The sequence below is a fragment of the Stegostoma tigrinum genome, chromosome 32, assembly GCF_030684315.1.
Source record: "Stegostoma tigrinum isolate sSteTig4 chromosome 32, sSteTig4.hap1, whole genome shotgun sequence".
Classification (NCBI taxonomy): Eukaryota; Metazoa; Chordata; class Chondrichthyes; order Orectolobiformes; family Stegostomatidae; genus Stegostoma; species Stegostoma tigrinum.
In genome coordinates, this window is record NC_081385.1 from 9249213 (window position 1) to 9270669 (window position 21457).

The 21457-nt window shown below is 42.9% G+C and overlaps 1 protein-coding gene across 4 annotated transcripts in view; it reads left to right on the forward strand.

Moving 5' to 3' along the window:
* dscaml1 (Down syndrome cell adhesion molecule like 1) overlaps positions 1 to 21457 on the forward strand; it is a 564629-nt gene that overhangs the window by 362257 nt on the left and 180915 nt on the right. For all 4 annotated transcript variants that reach the window (XM_059638968.1, XM_048562212.2, XM_059638969.1 and 1 more), the window contains 3 exons: positions 1337 to 1609; positions 17480 to 17758; positions 19776 to 19895. In XM_059638968.1, the coding sequence (XP_059494951.1) occupies positions 1337 to 1609; positions 17480 to 17758; positions 19776 to 19895 (672 nt within the window). The remainder of the gene's footprint in view (positions 1 to 1336; positions 1610 to 17479; positions 17759 to 19775; positions 19896 to 21457) is intronic.

The window sequence follows — 21457 nt, forward strand, 5'->3', positions numbered from 1 at the left end:
TGACAGTATTATGTTCGTATCGCCGTGATGTGACACAATGACAGCGTTGCATTGCTATCACTGTGATGTCACACAATGACAGCATTACGTTGCTATTGCTGTGATGTCACACAATGACAGCGTTACGTTGCTATCGCCATGATGTCACACAATGACAGTGTTACGTTGCTATGGCTGTGATGTCACAATTGCTAATCCACCCGTGATGCTGGAGATTTCAGTGTTCTTTGCCTTTCCTGTTGGGAAAGTTTTCTGCACAATAGCATTTAGGTGAAGTGTAGATATTTTTAATCAATCTGTTTGGATATTTTGGCGCTTGGCTCTGGAGCAGGTGGAACTTGAACCCAGACCACATGGCTCAGAGGTAGGGACATTACCATTGTGCCACAAAAGCTCACTCAGACGTAGTGTATGCTCATACAAATAGGATAGCAGCGGTGTGGAAGCAGGCTATTTGGCCCACCGAGTGCACACCGACCTCCGAGAAGCATCCCACCCAGACCTACCCTATCACCCTGCATTTTCCATGGCCACACCAGTGACCCTGCATATCTTTGAACTGTGGGAGGAATCCGGGGACACTATGCAAACTCCACACAGACAGTTGCTGGAATCAAACCCCAGTTCCTGTTGTGAGGCAGCAGTGCTAACCACTGAGCCACTGTGAAACTCCTCAAAACCAGCTCTTCATGTCCTCTTGACTTGCCCTGTGTGAAATTGTGACTTACTTTTATTTGATAACCTGTGGCTCTGATGAGGTCATCCTGTTGTCAACGGTACCAGCCCTTGCACTGATGTTTGGACAGGTTTTGGAACTACACTGTCCCCTATCTAGCGATCGGAGCAGGGACTGGGGCTGCTCGGGTGGGACTGGGATATTTAGGATGGGTGATGCAGAAGGTTCGACGGGACACTGGGGCAGACTGGCCTTTTCGGGGTCTCTGCCAACTGTTTTAAGACTGTGATTGGAAATGGGTAGCAGGAGCCTGGGTTGACCGTCTAGCCTGAGATCTCCCTGTAGTAATTGGTGTCTTTCAATGATGTTCCAATGTGGCTGACTAATGACCAACGTGTCATCATGCACAGAACACCTCCAAAACCCAAGCCTTGCATTCTGAAATGAACGTGACTTCAGAGCCATGGGCATGTTCAGTGGGACATTACTGCTCTGTTTACTAAAACCTGCAGAACCTAATAGTTTTCTTTTACAAACCCGTGGGAGAAGAGGGGATCCCTTTAACCATAGATTTTACAAGCAGGCATCACTGAGCTGGAGGCTGATGTTGTGTGATGGAATGCTGCTGGTGGTGTTTTAATGCAGGAACCCTTTCCACAGGCTCGCCCAGTATCCGCCCGATGAGGAACATCACTGCAATCGCTGGGAGAGACACCTTCATTAACTGCCGGGTGATTGGATATCCATACTACTCAATCAAATGGTACAAGGACTCCATATTACTTCCTGACAATCACAGGCAGGCGGTTTTTGAGAATGGAACCTTGAAGCTGATGGATGTGCAGAAGGGGATGGACGAGGGAGAGTATGTCTGCAGTGTTCTGGTACAGCAGCAACACTCCATTAACCAGCGGGTGCATGTCGCCGTTAAAGGTAGGCCCAAACAAGGTGCCAGCCATCTTCTTGCAGGGTCGACCTATACAGAAGGCCACTGTTACTCGAGAAGAATAACCTTCAACTCCATCTCTTCTCTCCTCCAACTCCTCCGTCCTTGCTGGCCACAAATCTTCTGTCCCTCTCTCCTTCCCTTCCCTTCCTTAAGCTTTCCCCACGAGACTCCTTGCCCCCTTGTAAACCCTAGCCCTCTCTCCATTCTCTACTCCCACTTCCACACATACTACCTACATCTGCCATCTCATATCTTCTACATTCCGACCCCCCTCACCCATTTCTCCAACAATCCCTCCTCTCTAACCTGCTTCTCCTTCCACCGTCCCCAACCCCTTCTCTTAGCCTTCTGCCCAACATCATGTTCCACTCCTGAGATAACCCCACTCTCTACCTCTCCTCTGTAAAGTGTCCACCTGCATACAAACTACAAAGAAAACATAAAAATGGCAAACTGTTTCTGTCAAAAAAATGGACCAGTGAACATGAACAGTTTCTTTCCTTTCTGTCATCTTCGATCATCCATTTGTTGCTTATAATCTTTGTCACTTTTCTTGCTTCCTATCCTGCATCTGTCCAGCTTTCAGATTTTCAAGTATTTAACTCCTGTTGGCAGAAGTTTGAGTAAATGACAGAGAGAATTGGAGGCCAAACACAGAGTTGAGTACTTTTCAGCAAACCATCATTTTAGAAGATTGAAGGGTTGCTAAAAGCAGAACCTGACAGACTCTAGGCTGCTAACAGCTTTGTGTTTTGCTGAGAAAAAGGCACATTTTGAGAAGCTTTTCATCTTACATTTATCAGGACAATCAGCAAGAATATCAATTTAAGGGGAAACCAGTCTTCAGGTTGCATGAGAGGTGAGTTCTGATTGGATGGCAGAGAGACTCTGATTGGTGGAGGAATTGCCATGGAGAATGATCTTTAACAGTGAGCTGCCAGACAGTGTTTAAATTTTGAACCAGGTAGATAGACTGTTCTCAGTCAAGGCAATGCCCTGAGAAATGAATCAGCAAATGAATGTCAACCATCTCGTTGAGTTGAGACAGATGCAGGATGTGTGTATGTTCTTTCTATCCACAACTGGACAACACTCGCTGAATAGTCTTAAGTTTGCAAACAATTACATTGACAACCAATTTAGAGTTTTGCGTCAGACACACACAATGTTTGACAGCTGAGTTTACCAGAACCTACCTATATTAATACTCAAGGCCCTGTTCTTTACATTTAGAAAAAGCATGAACACCCACTACACCTGATTCAACTCAACAAAATAGCTGGTAGCCTTTTGCTGGTTTGTTTCTTCAGGCAATACCTTGACCAATCAGAGTCAACCAGCCGAGTTTAAAACTTAGCAAAACATTTCAGTAAACTGTCAAGCATCATTACCTGATGCATCATCCATTGCAACATTACTAAACCCAGAGTCCGCTTGCCAACTAATCAGAATTCTGCTCTCACATATGTAAATGCTGCTTTTGCCTGTAAATTGACATTCTTATGAATTTTCCTGATGAATCCAAGACAAATTGTCCTTTCCAGTAATGCTCATGTTCTGTACTGCCAAACAAATCTTAATTGCCTTGTTCTCAAACTAGCGTACATGTCCATAACTAATTATATATTAATAAGCAAACCACAGAACTAAGCTAACTATCTCACTAATGGAATAATTTCACATGTGAATCTTAACCCAGATGTCAATCATAAAATCGATATCTTGATGCGAAGGTAATGTACAAATTAATTAGTGCACCAATTATTTTTGCACCTTTCCCCCACAATCACCCCATGTCCAGGCTCCCCCCAGATGAAACGTACTGACTGTCAGGGCTGATGGACAGATGTCTTCCCTACTTATTCCTGAGCTTGGTTGCTAAGAGTTGTGTTTGGAGTTGCTTCCTGCTCACCTTTTCGACTAGAGTGTTCCCCACAAGGGCCATATATTGTGGCTTGATTTTCCAAGGCTGACATCTTTACAACAACCAGACACCTGAGCTGTTTATTAGAATGACCTTGTCCCTTGGGATTGTGGGATAGGGTCACTTGGCTGCCAGAGGTCCCACTTCTAGTCATGAAACAGGATCCCCTGAATCTCGAGCCTGCAGTCTAAGTGAGTTTATTTAAAAAGCCTGTTAATACATGAAAGGGTTAACTGATGTCACAAGCTCCACACGGAAGGATATAAATGACTGTTCCTGGGAGGTACTGACCAGTTCTAGTTTGGTTCCAGTCTTGTTTACAAAATGCAAGAAAGGCAATTCACCAAAGTTCTAGCAGCCCACAAGGCTGTTCCCTCACTCAAGAGAGAGACAACTCGGTGGTTGTTTTAACCTGAGGGTCACCACTCCTCAGGCAAGGAGAGAGGTTGAGAGGGAGGACCTATCAAAGTAATGTCAGCTGGTGTGGAAATTGAACCCATGTTGTTGACATGACTCTACATCACAAACCAGCCACTTGATCAATAAGGACTATTGGCTCAATAGGGAATGGATGACTGGTTTTGATGTAACTTGAGGGGTACGACACCTCAGTGGAACCCATCATTGTAACCTACATCAGTGAGGGAATTCAACCCATGATGAGGGCATAACTCCAGATTGCAAGCCAGCCCATAGAGCCAACTCAGCTAACTGACCCTTCCTGACATATACTCACTCTTCAGACCAGCCTAACCTCTTACAAAGAGACTCTCATGTCACCCAGATGGAATGTAAGTAGCCATTAAGTGTGTAATAAATCTATTTTGTATCAAAACTGAGCATCTCTTCTGCTGAGGAAGAGGCATCCTTTACCACTCGGTAACAGGAACTGAGATGAACAGGAATAAGAATAATTGGTGTCAGTGAATCTACCCCAAGGCAGATCAGGTAGATCCAGTGGACATCTGTGCTCAACAAACATCATGAAAGCTGAGCTGGTATCCAGACATTTACCACTTCAAGCAGATAAGCGATTGCGATATGACTGTGATAATAAAGGCATATTACCTGGGAAGTTCCTCAGTGTTGTTCCCATTCCCCTCAGATGGAACAAAGTTTAAAGTCTCCAACAGATTTGTAGTGAAGTGAAGTCAGCACTCTGAGGAATTTCTTGGCCATGTATCTTTACACTTTATGAAATGACATCCTTCATTTTCTATACATCTTGTTTGGTTGAAAGGGGCATGTATTTTATCTCAGTACGTACTGTCAGGGCTAAATATTTGGCATCATTTACCATTTGGGGATCGTTCAAAATGTTTTGCTTGTGACAGGTGTTTGGATAATTGCAAAAAGTGAGTGCCAGTGGTCTGAATGTTTGCTTCTGACCTCTGACCTTCCTTAAGTGTTTTATGTACTAATCACAGAGTGTATGTAATTTAATCACTGCAGTTGATGGTTTTAGTGAAATTTTGCTGACACTTTAAGAATGTTTCGCAAGGTTATGTATGTTGGAAGCATTTGTTATAACAATGTTATATAATAGTGTCAGTGGTCCCTGCAAGAGAGAGAGAGAGAGAGAGAAAATAAAGACAGTGAGGTAATTGTGAGCATTAATTCAAGAACTGTGTCTTTTGGAGCTCTTATGGCATAGTGGTAGTGCCCTATTTCTGAGTCATGAGGCATGCTTTCAAGCCTCACCTTTCCAGAAGTGTGTTATAACCTCTCCGAACGGGCCGATTTAGGAAATACCTAAAGTTCTGTGGCTCAAGGGCGGCACAGTGGCACAGTAGTTTGCCAGGGACCCGGTTCGATTCCAGCCTCGGGCAACTGTCTGTGCGGAGTTTGCACATTCTCCCCGTGTCTGCATGTGTTTGCTCCAGTTTCCTCCGACAGTCAAAAGATGTGCAGGTTAGGGTGGATTGGCCATGCTAAATTGCCCATAGTGTTCAGGGAGGTGTGGATTAGGTGGGTTATAGGGGATGGGTCTGGGTGGGATGCTCTGAGGTTCGGTGTGGACTTGTTGGGCCAAAGGGCCTGTTTCCACACTGTAGGGATTCTAATTCTAATTCTAATTCTAAAATCCAACTATCGATGTGCAATTGATTACGGATGTGAGCTGAGTTTAAAAATGAAGATTATCGATCAAATGGAGCCTGTGTGGTTCTGTTTGTCAGCCTTGCTTCCTGTGAAGCTATGGTTTGCAATGCTATGGTCAGCTCTGAGTTAAACATCAACTGATGTGGTTCAGGAACTCCACATTTATGTGGCTTGTTTGCCGCTGAGGAAGAAATTAGGCTGAGAAGATGCTGCATAGTAGCAGAATAACTATGATGTGCTATTAACTCCAGTCAGAATGTGGGAGACCATCCACAATCTATGTGCACATAGGCCTTGGCAGTGCACAGCAGAAACACCAAAATAATTGGCAAGAAGAAGCCAGTTATGTGTTTTATTATTAAAAAATGTCTGATAGCGAGGCACAATCAACACTGTGAGCTTGTGCTTCTAAGAAATACTCCGAATAAAAGCTGAGTTCGGACAGATTCATCAGACCACATGAGCTCCTCTACACAATAAACAACTGAGCACCGGTGGCTGTTGGAGATTACACACAACTCCGATACAGCGTTTGGCAACTGGGTGAAGTGTACAGAGTGGGTCTGCCAGATTTCTATCAGTATTTAACTGGAGTGACACTTTCTCTTGAGAAAACTGCAACAGCAGTCACTGTGATAAACTCTTCCAAGGATCAGCGTTGCCGCCATCACTGTGTGCCAGCCATCCCTTCCCTTCACACACTGGCATATAGGGGACTTCCATTTGATCTCTTCCCTCTGAGCTTTGATGTTCCACAGTGTTGACTAGCATTTTTGCATGGTTTCATCAATGTACCTTTTCAGTTTAATTATAACTATTTGCCAGTGAGCCTCTAGATCAATGTATGGAGGAAGAGTCACTGGATTTGAAACTTTAACTCTTTCTCTCTCCGCATATGCTGCCAGATCTGCTGAGTTTCTCCGGCATTCTCTGTTTTTGCTGCAGATATCCAGCTTTTGTAAAATGTCGAGGAATGTTTACATCAGGAGAGGATAGCAATATGAAGATGTGCTTCTCTTTTCTCCAGTTCTCTGCCCAAAGGGGCTTGTCTGGCCCACTTCACTGTGACCTCTACCATAGGATGGTCAAGGAGGCAGGTCTAAAACCCACTCCAGCCAGCATGGGGATTGAACCCCATGTTGTGGCACCTAACCTGATCTCCAGTGGCACCATGCACTCCCCCAACTCCCTCTACTGCTAATACTACCAAGACCAGGGAATCTGGGTTGCTGTGACAATGGGCGTATTTGAATGTTGTAGTCTGAAGCAATGGACGATGACAGTAGAAGGTCCAATTTCTTTCCGACGCATGGTTTACCAGGAACCTCTTCGGCCCTTACCTGGCCTTACCTCTGTCTGCTTGCCATTGGCATGTGCAGGGAGAGTTGACAAGTTGATGCCACAGATCCCAGTTTCAAATCTAGCCATGGTGAGCTATCTGAGCCCAGCTGGTTGTGGTGGGAAGAGACACTGGCCTCAGCACTCCCGGGTTGTCAAATATATGAAGGAGGAGAAAGTTCCCTCTTCCTAATTGCAACAGTCTTGCCCCTGTTGAAAGATCATCAGTCAAATAATCGCCTGCCAGTACTCCAACATGAAAACATGGTCACCTGGGATTGCAGCGGAAGGTTATTTGGTATAACCTGTGAAAATAAATGGTTTATATTTATATGCATAACACCAAACTTAGTTCAATCTTGTGATAGTAGGAGCTGCTGATGCTGAAGAATCTGTGACAACAAGGTGTAGAGCTGGATGAACACAGCAGGCCAAGCAGCATCAGAGGAGCAAGAAAGCTGATATTTCGGGTCTGGACCCTTCTTCAGAAATGTCAACTTCTGAAGAAGGATCCAGACCCAATACGTCAGCTTTCCTACTCCTCTTATGCTGCTTGGCCTGCTGTGATCATCCAGCTCTACACCTTGTTATCTTTGGTTATCTTTGATTCAATCTTGAGTGTTTTTAGGACTCTATTCTCCAAAGAACAATGGAGGCAAGGTCTTTGAATATTTTTAAGATGGAGATAGATGGAGTCTTCGCTTGAAAGGGAATCCATAAGAATTGGAGGTCGGTGTGGGGCAGAGTGGGGTCCATGTTTAAGCAGTAATGAGGAGCTCAGCTGCAATCAGATTGACAACAATCTTATCAGATAGCAGAGGAGACACAAGGGACTGAATGGCCCATTCCTGCTCCTAATTCATATGTTGGTATGTCTAGTGCCAGAAGACATTCATTATTCTTGAAAGTGATTTATTATGGCTCAGCCAAAGCATTATGCTTGAGAGTAAATTGTAGACTAGGTGGCATTAAAGTAATTAAAAAGCTGTCATAAACCTCCGACAGAGTCTTTTATACGTGACCAGTTCTCCTGGTTATCCCAGCTAGTGCCACAGCTCCTTCATTGAGCTGGAATCCTGAGAATTTAGATAAAAGAGAAATTATAAAACAACGGATTATAAATAAAACATTTCTGCCACTCAAAATGTTATTAGCAAAACATTGAACAGGTCAACCACCATTTTAATTATTAAAAGACTAAAAATTTAAGTGTTTTTGATTTTTGAAGTCAAGAGCCTGATATTTGTTACTGAAAAGAATTAAATTCAGAGTGACCTTATGAATTCTCCTCCTTGACAAATGTTTTTTGTTAAGTTGAGGAAGTGAGCTGCACTTTTTCACTGAGGAGTTGGTGGAAATTTGGAAATTCCACATCATCTCGTTAAAAGGCTGTGGGCACTGAGACAATTGAAGGTTTTGCAGCTGAGGTCAATGGATTTGCATTGGCAGTTGGGCAAGGATGTGATGGCCTAATAGTATTATCGTTCAACTAAGCTGTAGCGCCAAGTAATGTTCGAGATACCAGGGTTTGAATGTTGTCATGACAGATTGTGGAATATGAGTTCAATATAAATCTGGAGTTAAGAATCTCCTGATGACCATGAATCTGTTGTGAGGAAAATCTCATCCATTTCACTTATGTCCTTTATGGAAGAAAACTGCCATCCTCACTTGGTGTAACCTACATGTAACTCCAGACCCACAGTGACGTGTGAGCAACTGAGCTGCCCTCTGTGCAATTAATATTAGTCTAGCCAGTGATGCCCTCATCACATGAATGAATTTAAAAAATGCCAAGAGGCATGAAATAAAATCAAGCAAATAGAATTGACATGTAGATCAACCATTACGAATGGCAGTACAGGCTTGATGGGCTGAAAGGCTTACTCCTGTTCCGCTGTGTCTGCATTCAAGAACAGAATTACTTAGGGGACTTGAGCATTCCATTCCCTGTGCAATTTGTGGTTGCGGCTTCTTTGCTTTCCTACTGTTGTTTTCATTTAAACAATAATTGATTCTTCCGCTGTGATACTAAAATGTTCTACAGAAATGTTTTCACCTTTGAGCATGTTTCTGCCTGCCACTGTGATCAGTGTTCCTGTATCACCCAGCTTAGATAGTGTTTGAAACAAACAATTGAAATAAAGTGGGTTCACACGACTCGACGTATCAGCTCTGCTCTCTCCAAAGATGCTGCCAGACCTGCTGCATTTCTCCAGAAATTTGTTTTTGTTTCAGATCTACATCATCTATACTTCTTTGATTTAGTAAAGTAAAGGTTTATGTTTATCATGCCAAAAATTGGAGCGGGAGTTAAAGTCACAGTGTGGAAATGTGTTATGGATAAAAGCATACACAAAGCTGAATAAGGCCACCCACACAAAGTAAAATAATCATTTGATTTCAAGACAGCATGTGAACAAGCTCTCTTCCCAGGAGAAATCCCACAATGGAGCAAGATACCAAAAGAAATAGACACAGCCTCATTGCTCAAAATCTTCAAGGTCCTTTAGATTAATTAAAGTTACACTTTTCATTATTGGAACAACCAGTTCAGCTTTCCGTCTGCAAAAAAAAATCCCTGAACTTTTAGTTGCCTGCTGCTTCAACACATCACCCTGTTCGCTGGCCACATCTCTGTTTCAGGCTTGCGGGAGTACTCCAGCTAAGGTCAGTGCAAGCTGGAAGAACAGCACCTCACATGGATCCGATGACCCTTCCTCAGAACTGAGGACCGGACCTGAAATGTTAACTCTGTTTTTTCCTTCACAGATGCTGCCAGAACTGCTGACCTGTTCCGGCAACTTCTGTTTTTGATCCTGATTTGCAGCGTCCGCAGTTCTTTCAGTTTTTACTTGTTATCACACAGTCTGCGATTACATACAACCCCCATTAACAATCCCCAATAATAGCTATTCAACCTCCTAGCCAATCATTATCCACTCCTTTGTCTGTACAAATGAAAAGAAAAAGAACTGCAGATGCTGGACATCAGAAACAAAAACAGAAATTGCTGGAAAAGCTTGGCCGGTCTGGAAGTATCTGTGGAGGGAATTTAGAGTTAACGTTTCAGTTCCAGTGACCCTCCCTTGGAACTGATAGTAGCTAGGAAAAGGGTGGCTTTTGTATGGTATAGTATGGTATGCAGAAGTTAGGGTCGCGGGGAGAGAATAAAGAGTGAACAATAGTTGGGAATAGAGCACAAACAGAGCGAAGAACAGTTAGGCAGACAAAGGAGTTCTGAGGAACTGTCAATTATGTTTTTGTTTCAGCAGTTTGTGCCTGGTTTAGCTCGCTTAGAAATAGAAACAGAAACTGTTGGAAAACCTCAGCGGGTCTGGCAGCATCAGTACAGAGAGAAACAGAGTTAACATTTTGCATCCGATACCTTCTTCAGAACTGAACGAGGCTACAAAATCGAGTTTCTTTTTACCCTGTACAACAAATCCTGTGGGTGCACAGAGCAAAAGACAGTGATTTTGGTGGTGAAGGACAGATGGAGACATAAAATAGTTAAGTAGTCTATTTTTCCTCTGTTTTTCGAGATTCAGTTTTCCTTTCCCTCATCACTTTCTGTTTCTGTACCTGAGTTAACTCTTACAAACAAAAACAGAAATTGTTGGAAAAGCTCTGAGAAGGGTCACTGGACCTGAAACATTAACTCAGATTTCTGGCCACAGATGCTGCCAGACCTGCGAAGCTTTTAAATCAATTGTGTTTCTGATTTCCAGCATCTGCAGTTCTTTCAGTTTTCATTTAACATTTCTTCACTTTGTTTCCTTGTCTGTCGTTCCACTTTTCCAATCCTTAAGCCTCATTGGTTAAGGAAATGGGCTGTTGGTCCTGTCAATCTCTAAGATGGGCCACTGCCCTGAGCATGCCACTCCCCGCCCACTGCTTTCTATGATTTTCAGGCAATTTTGTGGCAGAGAGTAAGAGAAAGAGCCTACCAAATGAACCACAAAAATTGCTGGAAACACTGAGTCGGTCTGACTGTGTCTTGGGGGGGCAAAAAGCAGAATAAAAAAATCAAGGGGGCTGTAACCTTTCATCAGAACTGAGAAAAGTTAGAAATGTCATAAGTTTTGAGCAAACAACAGGAGGTCAGATGGGAAGGAAAAACAATGGCGAAGGCAGTACAGATTAAATAGCAAAGGGTTTAATTGTATAAAGCCAGAGAGAGTGGTAATGGGATAGATAAATAAGTAAATACATGACTAGATGATATGCGAATGACAGGTAGTAGCTGTCTGAATGGGAAGTAAATGAAAATAAAAAGAAGCAAAGGAAATAAATGAACCAGTGGAAGAAAAGACATGGAAACAAATTAGAGGCAGGAAGAGGTAAATTAAAAATGTTACTTTCAGTGTTGAGGCCCGAAAACTGTAATGTGTCCTGATGAAAGATGAGGGGCTGTTCCTCACACTAATATTGAGCTCCGTTGGAACACAATGAGAGGTACCACTCTTTCAAAATCTGAAGGTATTGTTGGGTACCTTAATTTTAAGGCCAACGGTAAATCGAGTGACTTCAAAGTTGCCAGTGAAATTAAATCAAATGATTTAAATTCCCCACGTTTTCTCAGAGGAAATCTTTGTGTCTTTTTTGAACAAATTCCCCATGTCAGCCAAAGAGAAGCGAAAGAAATTGCCGGAAGCATTGCAGTTTAATGGTAATATTAAATGTAGGTATTTCTGACATACAAAACAAGGTTTACAGAATGTCAACAGCATATTAGACATGGAACCTGCACTGGCCGCATCTCTCCCCATGTTGTTGTGGTGTTTTTAAAAATGTTTTGCTGGCTTGTTTTTATAAAAAAGCCTCATTTTAAATGGCTCAAGGAGACATCTAAAATGCATCTCAGTCACATTAATTATTTAGGGCTATGCAGGGAGCTGTGTGTTCATAGTTTCCTAGCCTCGCCGTGATTAAATTCTGATTATGCTCCACGAGAGTGTGGCTTGTGTCCTTGAGGATATGGCTGCACAGATGTGGATCTGTAATACTTTAATTCATCGGGAAGACACGGATTCCCTATGAGAGCTTCAGACTTTACAACTGAAAAAAATAACTGTGCTTAACGTCCACTCAGCACACTTGGATCTTCAGACCCAGCAAAACTTTTGATTTGTTGTATCCTTCAGTTTTAAATGTCTTGTTTGTCATAAACAGGGCTGCTTGGTGGTAAAAGGGACTGATTCCTTCATAAAGAACAGCTTTACTAAATTAAACACAGACACACAATACACACACACACAAACACACACACACACACAAACACACACACACACACACAAACACACACATACACACGCAAACACACACATACACGCAAACACACACACACGCACACACACACACACAAACACACACACACACGCAAACACGCACACAAACACACACACACACGCAAACACACACACACACGCAAACACACACACACGCAAACACACACACACACAAACACACACACAAACACACACACGCGTGCAAACACACACACACGCACACACACACACACACAAACACACACACACATGCAAACACACACACACACAAACACACGCGCGCACACACACACGCACACACACACACACACACACACACACAAACACGCGCACATTCACTGTCACCCATGTATGCACACACACATGCAGGCACTCACAGACACATGCAAATGTACACACATACACACACACACACGCACACACACAAATGACACACACAAATACACACACAAATGCGCACACACAAATACACACACACATGCACAAACACACAGCCACATACACACACAACCACATACACATAGATGCACGAACACACAGACACACGCATAAACACACACATACACATGCACAAATGTGCACACACACACGCACGCACACACACACAGACACACACACACAGACACACACACACACACACACACACACACACACACACACACGATCATGTATTAATTCTAGGCTCAGGTTTTGAAAGTCAGGATTCTTAAATCACTGACTGGAATTTAGGGGCTCTGTAAAGATCCCAAACTTTGCTCTACCTGTGGTCTGATCTTCATGTTAACAGTTTTTCTAGGTATTTTCAATCAATTTGTTCAGACATGTTAGGACACTCATCTGGAGCAGGTGGGATTTGTATCCTAGACTCCAGGTCACAGGAGCCACATTGGCATACCTGTAGCGCCCGTCAAAAGTAAAGTCAGTGGACCATTCCTGTGCCCATCCTGGTGGCACTTTAAGGGTCAATGGGAGTTTCATTTTTTTTTACTGGGAAACATTTGAAAGGAATCACGGAGAAACAAGATGGAGGTCAGTCCTTACCTGTCTATAGCAAGAAATGTCACTGTCTGCCTGATGGTGATATAACAATATTATCAGCACCTTCTCAGAGCTTGGGACAGACTGGGCTTGAAAACAAGGCCAGGGCAAATCATTAACATTTATCAACCATAAAGTATATATAGGAGCTAAGTGGAGCAGAGCGTCACCAGGGCTATCTTCCATCAGGTCTCACTCCCATGTGACCTGATCTCATATTGACTAGCTCCTTACTCACAGTAATTGTTGTTGGAACCTTGATTTATTGAACCTTTTATTCTACATGTGGAAGATATAGTCAAGTGGATCACCTGGGAACAGATAGAAGAGTCTCAAGGCCAGATGGTGTGACACAGGAGTGAATTATGACATAGAACCAATACCTGAACTGCTGTTTTTAAAGCAGTTTACTTCATCCTGTATATTGCTAATTATTCTGTAGTTAATAAAATTAGTGATTTCACCATATTATTTGACTTATTGAATCTAAACTACTTTGCAACACTTATCTGCCTCATTTCCAAAAGCACATAAAATTTAGAAAATGCCCAAAGATCAAAACACTGCAAGCCCCATTGCAATGTAAACACTCACAGTGATCATCACTGATGTAATATTTACCTGTTCTGGATGTATTTCTGGAATCGTTATCACATGACACCTACTTCAAGGCACCTGTCCATCATCTTCCCTACTATTGGCAGAAACAGCCCCTAATTTATCAATGTCTGACTTACAAACGCTCGTGCTTAGGAACGTAGGATAGGTATGGAGGGATATGGATAGAAAGCAGAAAAATCAGACTAAATTAATTGTGAAAACTGGGCAGCATGGACCAATTCGGCTGAAGGGCCTGTTTCCTTACTGTAAACCTATATGACTCTATGATACCATGTAGGGGTGTAATTTTAAAGACCTGACACATGAACATTTCCTGTACTTATGAACAGCTTCTTTACATTGTCCTGCATTGTGTTCTGATTTGTGTAAAAATCGATTTGTGAACAGGCTTCAGAAAGGAGACGGTAAGGACTACAGATACTGGAAGCCAGAGTCGATAGATGTGGAGCTGTAAGAGCACAGCGGGTCAGACAGCATCCATGGAGCAGGGAAGTCAATGTTTCGGGCTGGGTCCTGGCGAAGGGTTTTGGCCCAAAACATTGACTTTCGTGCTTCTCCGATGCTGTCTGACCTGCTGTGCTCTTCCAGCTTCATATCTATTGACTCCAGAACAGAACCTGGTCGCAACCATGAACTGCCTGTCCATCCTCCTAAGTGCATTGCCTTCCTCTACCAATGGGAAAAGCATCCGACTCTTTGGATATGCCTTCACTATTTGTAAAATCATTTCCTTCCATCCCAACCATCCCAGCGTTTTAGAGGGATATGGGCCAAATGTGGGAAAATGACATTAGATTAATTTAGGAAATTTATCAAGATGGACAGAAGGGTTTGTTTCCTGTTGTTGACCTCTATGACTCTCTAACTCCCCATCTCGTAGTTTTTATGATGAGTAAATTAAAGCAAACAAAGAAAAAAACCTTAAGTTGTTTTGAGCTTCTCTGCAGCATCCTGGAGATGAAGGTTCAGTTCCTGGACACTGCAGGACAATTCAGAAACTTGGCAATCTTTACACGGCCCATTGGAATTAATAACACCAGAAGAGAATTATATTTGTGTTTATTTTTGAGGGAAATCACAATGAAATAATTTCCTTTTGCATTTTGACTTTTGTACGTCTTAGTGTTTATTTTCATGATCCTCGTGAAGTTAATAATTTAGGCTTCTGAATCTGAAATGTTTGTACTTCAAAGTGTTATACCAGAAACACTGGTTTCCAATGTTTTAACCTTCCTGAGACATACAAATTACCCCTGAATATTGAACTCAGCTGAGAAATCCTTGCAACAATTTGCATTTAAATAAGATTTTAACACTAGAACAGTGCAAGGTATTTCGCAGTAAGAATATCAAACAAAGTTTGAACTAAATAAAGAGACATTAAGACAGGTGAATTGTTTTGAGAGGCACCTGGGATGAGGAGAGATTGGTGTAGAACTTAGGACGTTAAGGGAAAGAATTCCAAAGTTTCGGGCTGTGGGGGGAGAAGGCACAAACACAAATGTTGAAGGAGGAGGAACACACAGATCTCGAAGGACTGTAGGTCTGGAGGAGGGGACAGAAAAAGGGAGGAGTTCATGGAGGAATTTCAAAACGAGAATGAGACCTTTAAAATTTAGGCCTTGAGAATTCTTTTCCTTTCAGCTCTTTGCGGGTGTCATTTTAGCCTGTGGTAATGATGTTGCTGGAGTCACCTGTCGTTGATTTTCTCAGGGCATTTTAAAAAGAATGTGGACTTGTACATGGGTGGAATATTCACATTTTCTCACATATACCAGGGGAAACTTTACGTCTTCATTGATCTGCATTAACCACCATGCTTAAAGTGAAACCTGGGGAATGGGGGTCAATATATTTTGAACATTTTGCATTTTCTAAATTTTGTGTATTCTTGGAGCTGACCTAGCTAAGTATTGCAAAGCATAAACCAGCTTGACAATTCACGGAAAAGGGTGACGCTAAGTTTACTAATTACAGAATTGTTAGCTATACACAACAAGAGGAAAAGGTGAGTTTAGAAACCAACAGCTCATGAATCGGATCCCTGTTAGAAATTACTCCTGGCTGGCACCATCCAGCCTTAAGATCCTTCTATCTATCTCCATGTGATCCTCTTGACAATGATATCTTCTACACGTAAAATAAAGGGTTAACTGTGTCAATGCTTTAGCGAGTAAGGGTCTAGTGAATATGAGATCAGGTCACATGGCAGTGAGACCTGATTGAAGACAGCCCTGGTGAAGCTCTGCTCCACTTAGCTCCCATATTTACTTTATGGTTGATAAATGTTAATGATTTTCCCCGGCCTTGTGTTCAGGCCCAGTCTGTCCCAAGCTCCTAGAAGGTATTGATGATATTGTTGTACGACTACTAGCCAGGCATGACATAGCCTGTTATGGACAGATAAAGACAGACCTCCATCTTGTTTCTCCCTGATTCCTTTCAATAGTTTTCTAGCAAAACAGTTGCAAACTAATCTACTGAAAGGCACTTTATCACTGGAGAAATGAAAGACTCTTTTAATTTCAAGATGCCAACATGCACTCCAAGGTTGGGGATCAGGAATGTGTAACTTGAGGTGTTCATGAATAAGACTGAAATGAGCAAATGGTGTCTGGTGATCAGTTTACTACCACACCATCAGCCATACGAGCAGGAATAGGCCATTTAGCCCATTCAGCCTGCTTTTCCTGTCAATTAGATCATAGCTGATCTGAACAAAGAACAAAACAAATTACAGTACGAGAACAGGCCCTTTGGCCCTCCAACCCTGCACTGACATGCTGCCCAACTGATAATCCTAAATTCCACCCTCCTGCCTTTTCCTTATAACACTTGATTCTCTCATTGATTAAAATGTATCTTACACAGCCTTGAACATGCTTAATGAACCAGCCCTGATAGCCGTCTACGGTAAAGAATTCCACAGATACACTATTTTCTGGAAGGAAATTTCCTCCTCCTGCCTGCTTTTCTCTGCCTGCCCCTTACTCTGAGATGATGTCCTCTGGTCCTAGACGCTTCCAGAAGGGGGAGCAACCTTTCCACATCCACCTCGGTTGAGGGGTGAGGTTGAGAAGGCATGATCACCTCAGTCAAGTGTGGAAAGTGAACCTACACTGATGGTGTCACTCTGTGTAAATCGGCCACCCAGCTTAGTGAACTAACCAACCCAGTGCAGTAAGATAGTTAAGTTAGTGCTAACTGTTGCAAAAATACTGGGGACAATTTCCTTCTACTCACACATGCCTGGAATACCTAATCACCTAGAAACATCACTGGTCAGTGGGAGGGAGAGATTCATTTCCCTGGGTCCTAAACTTACTCAGACCCCTGGCTCCAAACCTCTCTGAGATTCAAACTGAAGCTTCTGGAAGGTCAGTTATTGAAATCCTATTGGGCACTCATCCCATTTGCTGTTCCCTTAATGACGAAACAGTTGTGCTGCAAATAATGAAAGGCCTGAGAGCAGGATTGGAGATAAATGGCCCTCCTGTATCGACCAGACAAGTCACTATATTCCATTTTATCTTTCTTTCCAGTTCCTCCCCTAATCCAGCCTTTTGAGTTTCCGCCAGCATCGATAGGCCAGCTCCTCTACATCCCATGCGTGGTGTCGTCAGGTGATATGCCCATCCGCATCACCTGGAGAAAGGATGGTCAGGTGATTCTCTCTGGGTCAGGGGTCACCATCGAAACCAAGGAATTCATGAGTTCCCTGCAGATCTCCAGCATCTCCCTGAAGCACAACGGCAATTACACCTGCATTGCCAGCAATGACGCTGCAACAGTCATGCGAGAGCGACAACTAATTGTACGAGGTGAGGTGCTCCAAAGGTGCTTCTTATTGAGTATCCCTGTATTTTTGTTCTTGTGTCCTTTCGTTCTTATTAGCCATCTTTCAAATCGACTGCTTACGGTGACTTTCCTGCGAGCATTTGGAGATATGCTGTTAGGACGATGGGATCTATCTGATCCATTTTAACCAAAAAATTGAGATGACTTTTCAGTTTTCCATTCAAAAGAGCCATGAAGAGGGTGTGCAATAAATTGGTATTTGAAGGATCTTATTATGTGTAAATTGGTCCCCTGTTTAGCCACAGACTGAAGTGCCAATGTGGCTGACCTCCATGGGTATCATAGAATCCCTACAGTGTGGAAGCAGGCCATTTGGCCAAATGAGTCCACACTGACCCTCAAAATAGTATCTGATCCAGACCCACCCCATCCCCATAGTGCTGTATTTCCCATAGATAATCCCCCTAATTTACACAACTTTGGACTGGAAGGAAATCCACGCAGACACAGGGAGAATGCACATACTTCATATAGACAGTCACCTGATGGTGGAATTGTACCTGGGTCCCTACTGCTATGAGGCAGCAGTGTTAACCAATGAGCCACCATCTTGCCCCTTTGAGCTTCCAGCAGACAATCCCATTGCTCCCACGACTCTCCACATGTTTCCAACCATAGAACTGACCCCCTCAATCACTTGCTTGCCCCTGCCTCCAACTCTTCTATGGCTTGACTGGCTGTCCAGTTACAACTTCCACAGACCCTATCTCTCACCCAACCACAATAACCGTTAACTGCCCAACCAATCCCCACCTGTTGTATAAGGTAATGGTTTTCAAAGGGTGAATATTGGAGATTGCATTAGCTTGCACACAACCTGATGCTGCCATACAGCCTGGGGTGGAAAACTGGGGAGTCCCACTGTAGATCCCAGTGGGTAAGTCATATTGTCCCTAGTGACTGATTTCTTTGCAATTATGCCTAGTTAATCAATGTAACTTGCAATGATTGTTATTATACAAGAACTCCAACTTGTTGTTAAGTGCCTCTTCTTGTCTGGATTGAGATGTGGTTCATCCTGTACCTCCGTTAACTAAACTTAGACTCACTATAGAAAAAAAGGGTTCCAGCAACATTCCAGCTTTATCCTAACCTGACTTCACAGACACATGTCAACAATCAGACCTCACCAGTCTTCCCCATCTGATGATCAACCCTGACACTACCTTATAAACCCCGACTATTCGATTACCCACACTTTCCCCAACAATCATGCCAGACCTACCACCTGATTATTCCCCTAGCTGACCTGATTACCTTTCTACTGGTGTCGAGAACACACAGACCTAACCAGCTGAACCAGCTAATTACCAGTTTCCCACCACTCTACTCAACTTCCTAATATTCAGCCAACAAATAATGTTGACCCAAGACTTTAAATTTACCTAATGCTGTAAATCAGGGGCAGAGCATGTCTTCCTCCAACAACACTGTGACAGGGGTCTTTAAAGGACAGTATGCTCTGCATTTCTGAAAAATCCAAGCTGAGATGATCTAGCATGTATTATGGAATGGTGTTGGGGAATGGAAATGTCCAAGCAAGGCAGCAATTTGGTGATGATTGCCCCTTTACAGAAAATCCAGGCCAATGTCTCACAGAAATGACAGCACCTCTGACAATGTAGCACTCCCTCAACAATGCACAGCCTCAAATCTTGCAGGGAGACTTCAGTACATAAGCTTCTGACTCTGAAATGAACATACCATCAAGTGCACCACAGCTAACCCATCTTTATAATCAGAACATGCATTTTGTATATTTTGATAACCATGTTTGCTTGCCAATGCCTCTCAGTCCACTACATGGTGGCAGGTGAATTGTGTGGGGCACCCCAGAAACATGTGTGCCTTAGGGAAAGTCAGAGAAATCATATTGAGCATTGAAGCTCACCTTTGCCACTGTAACAGCTCCCAGTTATTTGATCATCCTTACTGTTTATACAGAGAACCAGTTGTTATTTTTCTTTTTTCCATTTTCAGTTCCACCTCGTTTTGTGGTTCAACCCAACAACCAGGATGGGATCTACGGCAAAGCTGGAGTTCTTAACTGTTCAGTCGATGGTTATCCTCCTCCAAAGGTCATGTGGAAGCACGCAAAAGGTAGTCATAAACTTAGTCTTCATTTCTCCACTCACCTTAGCTCTGATGGTCATCTCTGCAGCTCCAGTCATGTGCCGTTTGATGGACTGTAGACTTCAACTGGCCCTGTGTTGTTACATACATGTCATTCTCCAGCTGCTCTGCCATTGGTCTCCAGTTGTGTCAATTCTCACTCTGAGTTACCTGATTGGCTGATTCTTGGCAGTACCCACCTCCAAAATCATTATGAGTTACAATCTAAAGTAATCAGAAAAGATTTTTTTTATTTTTAAATGCTGGTATTTTTCTTGGTTGCATGAAGCAGTGCCCATGAGATTTTTGTTTTTATTCATTGGTGCCTCTGTAACATTTCTGGAGAGTTGGCAACTCAACCTTTGCAATCCTAATGTAAGTTTATTCAAAACTAAACCATAAACAGAATTTTGCTCGGGAATCTGCACGGCAATCATTTTTTAGCATCATAGTTCAGATCATCCCTAGACAGGTTAAAAATTCATCTATCCCAAGTGGAAATGTATTCAACGTTGGAGCATCTATAACCTGCTGGGATAGAAAATTCTAAAACTTCACAACCCTTTGAGTAAAGTGATTTCTCATCGTTTGTATTTCTCTTCCTTCCTTACGTGAAGGTGTGAGGAGCTGATGGTTTTGTGGCTGCTTTGTGATGGAGAATGATGCCAGCAGTGAGGGTTCAATCCCCGTACTGGCTGTGGTCATCATAGAAACCCCAATGTCTAGCCTGAACCTTGTGAAGAGAGCCAGTCCATAGTAAAACTAGGTGTAGTTCATTTTCAACTCACCACCAGTCATCCCACTCTGTCTCTAATAAGAGCGCAGCCCTATGGTCATCTGGGACTATGGTGACTCCTACTACTACATGCTGTTCTGGTCAACACATTCTTCGGAAGGATGTGTTTACACTCGAGAGGGAGCAGAATAAATTTACCAGGATGGTACCTGGGCTGGAGCATCTGACCAAATGGGACAAAAACGGCTGTTATCTTTGGAACAGCAATAACCAAGAGGGGACCTGATCGAGGTGTATAAGATTACGAGAAGCTTGGATGTTGTGTATAGGAGTACACTTTTTCCATCAGTAGGGGGATCACTAACCAAAGGCATAGATTTAAGGTGAGAGAAAGTAGGTGTTGAGGATTTTTTTTCTTGCTCAGAAATTGTTCTGAGTCTGGAACTCAGTGATGAGAGGATGTTTGTATCAGAAACGCTCACAACATTTAAGCAGTGCTTAGATTTTAACTTGCATTGCTATAGCCATCAGGGCTATGGGCCTAGAGCTCTACTAATTGATAAACGTGTCACATCTTGGTTGACTAACAAGGCCAAGAGGCCTCGTTCTGTGGTGTAAACATCTGAATCTACCCTGGCTGGCTTCAGCCCAGCAATTGAAGCCAGAAAGCATTGAGACCAGCCAGAGCAGAGAGAGTTGGATATCGTCTGTGCAGATTTGCATTTTGGACCAGCCATGATTCATTCAAATATAAATGCCTTACAATTAGAGTTACACGCTTAGCATCAAACATCATTCCAAAATGGCCAAGTAT